At 35.5% G+C, this 11303-nt stretch overlaps 1 protein-coding gene across 1 annotated transcript in view; it reads left to right on the forward strand.

Moving 5' to 3' along the window:
• Positions 1–10536, forward strand: part of LOC106755482 — a 24142-nt gene extending 13606 nt beyond the window's left edge. Inside the window, exons 3-6 of the mRNA XM_022778318.1 lie at positions 8874–9136; positions 9217–9419; positions 9495–9731; positions 9814–10536. Of these exons, the coding sequence (XP_022634039.1) occupies positions 8874–9136; positions 9217–9249 (296 nt within the window). The 3' untranslated portion in view covers positions 9250–9419; positions 9495–9731; positions 9814–10536. The remainder of the gene's footprint in view (positions 1–8873; positions 9137–9216; positions 9420–9494; positions 9732–9813) is intronic.
• The last annotated feature ends 767 nt before the right edge of the window (positions 10537–11303 follow it).

Genomic DNA, 11303 nt, shown 5'->3' on the forward strand with positions numbered 1-11303 from the left:
ACGCATCGTCCTTGTGCTGAGACCTTTTCTTCCTTTTATAAAAATCAAAATTGTTTTGAAGGTTTAAGCACGTGTGTGATCACACGCATCGTCCTCGTGCTGAGACCTTTCCTTTTATAAAAATCAATAAAAATTGTTTTGAAGGTTTAAGCACGTGTGTGATCGCACACATCGTCCTCGTGCTGAAAACCTTTTCCTTTTTTTTATATATCAAATACCAAAATATAAACATTTGCAAACAAACAAACAATCTTTCGCTCCTCTTCTCTCCCTAAGATTGGTATCATGAGATATCTACAAATCACGATCTAGGGAATTTTCTTGATTAAGTAATATTACCTAGAGATAGAGGCAAGACGATCAATTGTATTTGTTTCTGTAATATATTGCATTGCTAATTACTTAGGGAGACTAGAGATGGTAAACTAGTTATTAGTGATAGGCTCTTTTCAACGAGATATTAGGTTTATAGTAGACTAGAAAGTTTGCATTAACGTTAATGAAGAAGATGAATTCATTCATATATAACGGTGATTAGGTGAAATCTCAACGTAAACAACAAATCCATCTCATATTATCAACATCATCAATCCACTTTTGTGTTTAACATTCATGTTTATTTTTTCGTACTTTATATTCAAAAACCCCAAAATATTATTCTTATAGTCTTGATTGGTTTAGCAAAAGCACAACAGTTTAGTGCGATGAGTCTCTTGGGAAAAAAGTCCTTGGATTTACCATTTTATTATTACTTGATACGATCTGGTACACTTATTAGGGTGTTAACAACCAACTGTAGACATCGCTTATTTGAAAAAACGTTGTTTATTGATACAACAATAAACAATGCTTATTTGAAAAAGCATTGTCTATTGATAAACACCAATAGACAAAACTTTAATATCTTCATATAACGCTCTACTGGATACATCCCTCTTAAATAAGTTAGTCCATAATATACATCTCTTTTACTAAGTGAATGGTAACATGAACCATTATATCAAAGAAAGAAGATGGGAAATACATTTCAATTTCACAAAAAGTTACAATAATTTCTCTTTCTAATGCTTTCAATTTTTTAGTGTCAATCACTTTGCTACATATGACTATAAAGAAATAACATAGTTTAGTTATGGTTTATCTTACCTTTTTACGCAAAACGGAATATATGCCTATCAGTAACAAATGATCCATATGACAACATGACAGTTATGAATCTTTAACCCTATTAGCTTTAGATCTTTCATTTACACTAGGTTCCTAATGTGTGATGAGTACACTCTGGAACTTTAACTCGTAGAAACTTATGTAACACAAATTTCTGCTTTCTAGATAGATTACAAGCTACTAGAGGTAGATATTGACGTTTACCTTTCTTTATTGGTGCCAATTTTGTTCGAATTCTAATTTGAAGTAGGTATAACAATGTATTGATGCCATCCTTAAACTTTTCAAGAACATTCCACAATGTACCTATCACACTATCAAATACATTTTTGTCAATATGCACCACATCTAGGAAATGTCTAGAGTACAACTACTTCCAAAATGGCAAATAAAAAAAATATTAACATTTTCTTCAACCCACTTGTGACTAGATCTCTTACAAAAGTCTTACAAAATTTTTTGTTTATATCCTTTACATTTTCAAAAACTTTATCACCATACAATAATTCTAGAGCACTACGTTCTTCTATCCTCTCACTAAATGATTATCTCCATCTTCGATAACAATTCTTTGAAGGTAAGAATCTACGATGTCCAAGAAATACATTTTTCCTACCATGTTCCAATCACACCCAATCTATATTATCTTCAGATATAGGGCATGAACATTTCCTTTTGATACTATATCTTGATATATTACCATATGTGGAAAAATCATTAATTGTGTCAAACAATTGTCCTTAGAAGGAAATTTTCTTTTGTATACCCATCATACACCTCTACACCTTCGTTCCACTTATCCTTCAAGTCTTCAATAACAGGTGCCAAGTATATCTTTATGTCAATTCCTGGCTATCTTGGACCTGGAACTAACATGCATAACATCATGAACTTCCTTTTAATGCATGTGCTATGTGAGTTGCTTTGCATACAATGCATATTTATAACATAATTAGACAAAGCAAGACGTAGGTTTCGTGGTTCTTCCTCAAAATTAGGGTACTCATGGTTAACTTTTGCCCATTGAGGAGAATTTGTAGGGTATCAAAGCTTTTCATTACATATTCTTTCCTCCGCATGCCATCTTAAGTTATTTTATTTACCCATTTATTTTATTTCTATTGTTCTATTGTTTATTTTATTTAATAATTTACTTATTTTATTTTATCTACTTTTAAATAAATATTAAAAATAAAAAAATATATTTTAAAGGTTTAAGCGTGTGTGTGATCATTCGCATCAGCCTCGCGCTAAGACCTTTTTCCCGTTTATAAAAATCAAAAATATTTTAAAGGTTTAAGCGTGTGTGCGATCATTCGCATCAGCCTCGCGCTAAGACTTTTTCTTCCTTTTATAAAAATCAATAAAATTTGTTTTGAAGGTTTAAGCACGTGTGTGATCGCACACATCGTCCTTGGGCTGAGACCTTTTCTTCCTTTTATAAAAATCAAAATTGTTTTGAAGGTTTAAGCACGTGTGTGATCGCACGCGTCGTCCTCGTGCTGAGACCTTTCTTTTTATAAGAATCAATAAAAATTGTTTTGAAGGTTTAAGCACGTGTGTGATCGCACGCATCGTCCTCGTGCTGAAAACCTTTTCCTTTTTTTTTTATATATCAAATACCAAAATATAAACATTTGCAAACAAACAAACAATCTTTCGCTCAGAACTACGTAACCCTGATTTCTCAGTCTTACTGAGAATACATAGGAGCAAGGCCAGTCCTTATCGGGCACAAAAATAACAAAAAATATTTTGTTTTCTTTCGAGTTTTATTTTTGGGGAAATTAAACATTTTGAAAACCACATCGAATTTGCGCATTTAATTAAAGGTACTGCCTTCGGGCAGGCGTGTAGGGTGCTAATACCTTCCCTACACGTAACCGACTCCCGAACCCGAGTCTGGTTTTCCAATGGACCAAGCCTTATCCCTTTTATGGTTTTTTCATAGTTTTCCAGAATAAACTATGGTGGCGACTCCAAAATTTCTTTTCTAGAACGTTTTCTCTTTTTGGATCGTCGTCCCGTCGCGATTCCGGTTGCGACACCTACTAAAAATGCATGTTTCTATTGTAATTGTGTTGGTCATACTGTTATAAATTTTTATTACAGAAATGTTGTTGTTCCTAAAAAATTATATGTTTGGAAACCAAAGGAACAAGTGATAAAGACTGACAATCATGGACCCAAAGTTAAATGGGTACCAGCAACCAAAACTGAAATTGTTTTCTAGGATACATAGTAGGTGCAGTTGATCTCAAGGATGAATCAATCTGGATTAAATCATAATCTTGAGTATCTATAACTGGTATATCTGTATCAATTAACTGCATTATTGCTTGATTGGATGGATTGTTAATGATTGATTAATGAACATATTGTGTGGTTGTGACATGATTGATTGGTTGAGTTTGAACTCTGTTTTCATGTGTATTAGTCAACTCTGTTGTAAATTCATTCGATTATGTTCTACATGTGTTTTAATTTTTTTTAACGTTAGGATTTAAATCTAAGAATTTATTGAGAAATCTTTGGCACGTCTCACTATATATGTGTGTTAGTATGATGAACTCCAACACAGTGTTAAGCAAAACCATTATTCTGATTCAAGAGAGACCTATTTTTCATCCTAAAAGAATGGTTGCTTCATCATCAAGACTTGGAAAGAGATTTATGGTAGCAAGAGCAGAAGCAAATCCTTTTGGTTGGTTCAGTGGCGACGAGCAAAGAACAGATTATGTCAGCAAATAGGGATTTAAAGAAGTCATGCGACATTAATGTTTAAGTGTTTCCTTTTATCGCAAAGAAGGATTCAAATTCCAAGATTGGCTTCTCATGGATGGTGTATCAAAATTTATGGAAATGCAAGGAGACTGTTATCCAAACCTGGTCAAAGTATTTTATTACAACCTGAAGAGGGATGGAAGGGGTCTTAAATCCAGAGTAAAAGGTGTGGATATCACTATAAATCGATCCGTCTAGGAAAGTGTGGCAGGACTTCAACAAGAAGGAATTTTATCACATCATGGAATGACTGGTTATAACTGTAAAGACATGTACAAATGCCTATTGAGAAATCCTGATTCAGTAACTGCATATGAGGAATTCAGTATCAAAATTCTCTTAAGGGATGAATGTCTTTGTGCATACGTAATCACCTGGATTCTTCTTCCAAGAGAGGATGATCAATCTTACTAAATGGAGAAGATATAAGCTTAATATGTACTCTACTATCTAATACTCCAGTGAATTGGCCCTTCACAATTTGGGACCACATGATGAAGTTCATCAAGAGCAAACGACTTCGTCTACCATATGGGGTCTTCATCAGCAAAGTGCTACAGTTGCAACAAGTGGATCTCACAAACGAGATGGTCATTCATTGTACTAAGAGTAATGTTATGGAAACACGTTTCACTACAAGAAAAATGAGAATTACCTACGGATATCTATATACAAATTTTGATCCGTATGTAACACATGTATTACATACAGATTTTACATACGGATGTTGAAAAGAGAGTTACATATGAATTTTATATACGGATTTTACCGATCGATATTTCCGTATATAAAATTCGTATGTAATGTTGGCGCGTTTGGGCACGAACTTTACTTAAGGATATAATCTGCATGTAAGCATTTGAAATCCGTATATAATCTGAAAATGCATTACCTACCGATATTATATACGAAATTTGAAAAAAATTATTAAAATTTAATAAAATATAAAAGTAAAAGTATAGGTTTTCTTTTTGGTTTGTGTCTCGTTCTCATTTCCCATTTTCATTTCCCTCTCTTCATCGTTCTCATTTCCCATTCTTCCTTTTTCTGATTTTTGCGATCCTCACTCAACCAATCACTCCTACAGTGCTTTGCTGTCAGTCCATTCCACCGTGAAAGGTTGTCTTCTTCTCGCCGTGAGTGCATCTCCGTATCACTCCTACTGGCTTTCATACCCTGTCGCCATTACTCTTTCTTGCTGTTAGTCCATCTCAGCATCACTCCCTCTAGCCTTGGCATTGTCGGTGATGGTTAAAGCATCTGGTAAGTAATACCCTCTCTCATCGTTCATTCATAAAGCCCTAAAATTGAAAATTCAGAAAACCCTAATTTAATATATATACTTTATTTTTTACTGTCATTGGTATGTAAAGGTGTGGTTCGAGAGATCTTATTTGTTTGTTAGCTAATGAGGTTCATTTTGAGAACATTGGAATTGATATTAAGGTAAGTTTCGGTCACATTTGTTTTCTTATGTTGTGTTTTATGTTTTGTCATGTTCCTTTGTGAGTTGTTTGAATTGAGAATAGATTTTGGGTATTCTTTTTGGATAAGGGAATGGGGTTTAATTTCGTTTCTGGTTGGTATATATTTGTGCAGGGGTATGCATATGCAAAGATTGATAAGCTCAATGACATTGAGGAGTTCGTTCTTATGCCAAATGTAGCCAATCTTCAAAATGTTGGTGACCGATTGTATGATGAGAACTATATGAACTTACCAAAACCATATTTGCCTTTATATCTAACTAGGCCAAGTTAACATTTACAATTGTGAAGTTGAAATAGTTCAAAGAGTAGTTGATGCAGCAAGGAAAGCTATCCGTGCAAAAAATATGGAAGGAAGTTTGCTTTGCCTATGTTGATGTAGAGGAGTTCCTTTTGGCCAAGATATGTGGGCTTAACATTATTATTCAGGTAAATTCACTAGTGGAAAAACACTGATTAACGTCACCCCTTAGACGTCGGTTAAAGGTAACACCGAGGTAAATTAATGACCGGTGGCAAGTTCGTAAATAAGTCAGGCCCATGGATGTCAGCCTGATATTTATAGGTCTGCCAAGTAGGTGAATAGTCATAATATAGACATCGCACCCCTCCACAGCGACGTCTATAGTCGAATATAGACGTCAGTTACCTCAACACAGACATCTATAACCTGACAGGTAGGTGGATGTAATTAATGATACGCCGTATAGACGTTAGTGCCCCTTCCTAACTGACGTCTATAGTCTGACAGTTAGGTGAACTATAATTATATTGCCGCCTTACAGACGTCAGTGCCCCATCTAACGGACGTCTATAGGACTGGTAGGTAGCTGAAGAGTTCAATCACACGTCGGTGCCCCATCTAACCGACGTCTATAATCGGCGCCAATATTAATTTTTAAATCATAAAGACATCAAATTAATGAGGGCACCGACGTCTATAACATTGAAGACGTCGGTGTCCTTGTAAATCGACGTCTATAAGCACTTATAGTGCAAAATGCAAACCCCGAGCAATTACATTATTCATCGTCTTCTTCGTGCAGTTGTTCTCCGTTGCGACAATCATTTCCGGGTTAGATTTCAATGTTTTGGACCATTTAAATTTAGTTTCTCTCCGATTAAATTAGCCTTTGATGAAAAATCTTACATTAGAACCGATTAAAATTACATTCCGTTGCATTTCGTTGCAGTTTCTGGCGTCTTGTTCGGCTGTGTTTTTTAGCGTTTTTGGACTGCGTTGTAGACTGTTTTTAGGCGTGCACTCGTTCATTACCTCAATTGTTAATTTAATCTGCTAAAAAGGTTAGCTTCTTTGATGAAAACTAAATTTTTATGGATGTAATTGGATTTTGTGTATGCATGTTATTGGCTTTTGCGTATGCATGTTATTGGCTTTTGTGTATCCATGTTTTATGGCTTTTGTGAATATGCATTTTATTGTCTTTTTTGTATGATTTCATATTTGCTTTTAGGTATGCATGTCTTATTGGCTTTTTAATATATGCATGTCATGAAGTTTAATTGTATTATTATAATTGGATTGTTCGATTGTTAATTACTATCAAATCACTGAGTGAAACTTAGTTCCCGTTTGAAATTTAACATAAACGATTAATCTTTTAATCGTTTGTATTAAATTTTGAATTGTCCAATTGGACAGTTTGGGAAAATTATTTTTCATAAATTTGCTATAACATGTACATTGGAGTATATGCATAAGAATGATGAAATTTCGGTTCATTATTTGTGTTGTTCTTCGGATGCATATTTGATTGTGGTCATTCTTGTGACTACTATCATTTGGTGTATTTCGGAGACCAATGTGAAATGCTGCTGAAGTTTTATCAAATTTATGATGTAGACTTCTTTGCGCATGTCGTAGCAATTTATGAAAAATATTTTTCCTGAATGGGTAAGGCCTAACCTTCTGAGATTTAAGAATTTTATACTGATGAACTATGTTACGAACATAGTGTGGATCGAAGCTGGATGAATGCACGTCGCATCTCTGAAGAATATGAGAAAGGTGTTTCAGTGTTCTTGCAATATGTTAAAGAAAATGCAAAGTCTATGAATGGGACATACTTTTGTCCTTGTGTTCGTTGTCTTAATCAAATACGACAAGACTTGGGCAATTTGCATGATCATCTATTCATGTTCAGCATAATGAGAACGTATACCGTTTGGACTTGGCATGGAGAAGTACTGGACCAACCTATGATGTCACGAGCAACAAATTATGTGGAAGAATGGATGAGTGATCATTTAGAGGACATGATACGTGATGTTGGTGAAGATAACTTTAGAAGAGATAATTTGTATGATTCTCTTATCAATGATTCTGAGCAACCATTGTACCTAGGTTGCACGAACTTTACACGTTTGTCTGCAACTTTGAAGTTGTTCAGTTTAAAAGCAAGGAACGGAAGAACCGATAAAAGTTTCACGGAGTTGTTGGAGTTGCTGAAGGAAATGCTTCCAGAAAATACTACTCTTCCTATTCGAAATTACGAAGCCAAAAAAGTTTTATGTCCAATGGGTCTTGAATATCAGAAGATACAGGCTTGCCCCAATGATTGTGTTTTGTACATCAAGGAGTTTGCTTCACTAAAGTATTGTCCAACATGTGGTTTAAGTCGTTTTAAAAAGAAATCTGACAAAAACACTGAAAAAGGTAATGATGGTGCACCTAGTAAGGTCATGTGGTATTTCCCTATAATACCCAAAACAAGCATAATATCGCTAAAAACAACTTTTGACTCTCGACTGACTCATTTATTGAGTTTTACTTGATTCTAAGCTCGTTCTAAGTCTTAAAGGGTGTAATTTGGTCTAAATTGACATATGAAAATAACTATTTTTCAACCGTTATCACTGAGTCAGTGCACTTCTCTAGTTCTAAAGACAAAAATCCAATAACTGCATCAATTAGTTATTTTGGACTAGTACAAGAAATATGGGAGGTGGATTATGTGAGGTTTAGAGTCCCTGTTTTCAAGAGTAAATGGGTTGATATAAATTCTGGAATCATTACAGATGGCTCTGGTTTCACATTGTTAGATCTTAAAAAGATGAGTTTCACTAATGAACCATTTATTATGGCAAGTCAAGCAAGGCAAATATTCTACGTCAGTGATCCAGCGAATGAAAAATGGTCAGTGGTTTTGGAAGGGAAAAACATGCACGGTTTTGGTGATGAAGAATCTCTTGATGTACTTCACAAAACATGTAACACATCAAGACCCATTCAAGACTCAATTGATGACGTTGCCCATGACATACATGCAATTCGTAGTGATCATGATGAAGGGATATGGGAGAAAACAATATCTTAATAAGTAACGTCCTATTTTTTGTTTAGACTTTATATGAATTTTTATTTAGATGAAAAATTCAATTTCAATTCATACTAACCTTGTATATATTTTTCAGGTATGTCGACCTCAGACTCAACATCAGTACAGAGCAGACGTACACGAGGAGTGACACGTTTGCCAGAAGCAACATCTAGACAGGTTCCTGGGCAGAGAAGACATCTTGAGATTGACCCAAGAACCGATGTGGCATCAGGGCTAAATGCTGATAGATTTAGTAGTTATCTGGGTAAGATAGCCAAAACCCATGTTTCTATCCTTCATGCAACTTGGGATGACGTCCCAGAGGACGAGAAGAACCTCTTATGGCAAGATGTTCAGGTATGGTTACTTAAAAGAAATTTGATATAATTATTTCTTTGATCTTATTATGTCATTCACCCGTTCCTTGTTTTAAACAGCTAAAATATGATGTTCCAAACACATTGGAATGAGGAAGAAAATCTTATCGCACATATGTAAGAGATGGAGGGATTTCAAGACAAGGCTGACACGTCTGTATGTATATGGAAAAAGACAACATGAGAATCCATCTCAGCATTATTCCTTCACAGAAGAAGAATGGATGCAGTTTCGTCAATCTAGAGAGACTGAGGAATGGAAGGTATTTATCTTAACCAACAATGTCTTCAAAGCAGTTTTTATTATTATATAGTTATGCATAAAAATTGTTTTACAGGGTAAAAGGTTAGCCACACAAGAAAGGCAAAGGCTAAATGATGCACCACACGTGTTATCACGAGGTGGTTATGCGAAACTGGAGAAGAAACTTAGGAAGGATCGAATGGATGAGTTGGGGCTTGAGTCCTCGGACCTAGCACCTCCACCTACAAGGTACGAGATGTGGAAGGCTGCTCGGATGAAATCTGATGGGAACATGACATCTGCCTAAGTCATAGCGATCTCATAGATAATTGTAAGTTGAAATTGTAAACATTACTTTATTGTACTTTTATCATATCTTACAATTTAAGTAACGTAAATTTTTTAATGTGCAGGATGAGTTGGTTAAGCAACAGACACAGGGAACATTTACTCCCCAAGGTAGGGAGGACATTTTAACAGCGGCCATTGGAAAACCGGAGCACCCAGGACCTGTACGTGCCGTTCCTAGGTCCATTGGTCTTCATGACTACTTTGGTCCTGTACAGAAAACAACTTAATCAACGAATCAGGAGGCACTGAGGCAGATGGATCTTCAGTGGGAACAAAGAATTCGTCAAATGGAGCAACGATTCACTGAGCAGCTAGAAGAACAAAAAAAAATACAAAGAGCGCTTGAAGAGAATCTACAATCCATGACGCAGGCCACCCTGGGTGTGCCCACTGAAACTCCCACACCACCTCCTGCCAGCACCAAAGGATCCTGCTTTGCTGTTGAACCTACTGACTACATTGGTCAGTATGACTTTTTGGTTGATGGGGATCCCGCACGCATTGTGGCTGTCGAACGAGTAGTTGAGGGAGGCCAGACTATTCGTGGTGTTCTGATGGGTGTCACACCCCATGCAAAATTTAATGAGCATATGAGAAATGCAGTATAGCTAGGAAGTGACTCCTAGGTCGTCTCTCAAGGACCAAATGTGGTTCAAGAATTAGGCCTAACACACAGTGGGGGGGGGGGTTGGTGAAAGGTTTTATAAATGCAAATGACTAAATTAAAATGGAAATTAAACACACTAAGCATAATTAAAATCTTTAAAGTGAACACTAGAATTAAAATAAAAATGAAAATAAAAGATAAGTCACTAAAAAAAATAAAATGGCTAACAATTAATTAAACATGCAAGACATAAGGAAAAAATAAAAAAAATAAAAACAACGTGCTCTTCCTTTCTCCAATGCTCAGGCCGTGGCACTTACNTAATCATTCATCCACCTAACAATAAAATAAGCACGTCCATTTACTTTTGAAGAAATTAAATCAACCTTACTTAATCATTCATGCACCGAGACATGTGCTGCAATAGGAAATTTGTTCAAGCATCTAAGTAATAAAACTAAAACCCCTGTTTTTACTTCAATTGTTGGACGACGTGGCAGCACAAGATAAATGGAATCAACCAAGCAATGAAAGCACCGAGACAAAAAGAAAAGCAGCGTTTTCAATGTTGAATGTAGCTTTTAAAAAAAAAAAAACAATGTCACCAACTCCCATGCCGTAAGTTAATTCTCTCCTATTCCCTTCATGTTGAATGACCAAAAAAATGGTTTTTTAAATGAAAGATGATGCTCCCAAAGAAATCTTCTCGGACCAGCCAAATTGCATCTCCGAGAATGTGCCCAACGTTGCAGCAATTCTTCCAAAATTCAATTAAAACAAGGCCCTGCACCGTACTACACTACTACTATCTAGCTACCAAACTACTACTATCTAAAAGAAAAGAAATCTAAAAACATTCAGCTGCCAAGTTTGCACGTCCCATCTCCAACTCTCACCTAATCAACTAGTCACTCAATCAAATAAAGAAAAGTTAAAAATCACATG

This window comes from Vigna radiata, unplaced genomic scaffold, assembly GCF_000741045.1.
Source record: "Vigna radiata var. radiata cultivar VC1973A unplaced genomic scaffold, Vradiata_ver6 scaffold_416, whole genome shotgun sequence".
Classification (NCBI taxonomy): Eukaryota; Viridiplantae; Streptophyta; class Magnoliopsida; order Fabales; family Fabaceae; genus Vigna; species Vigna radiata.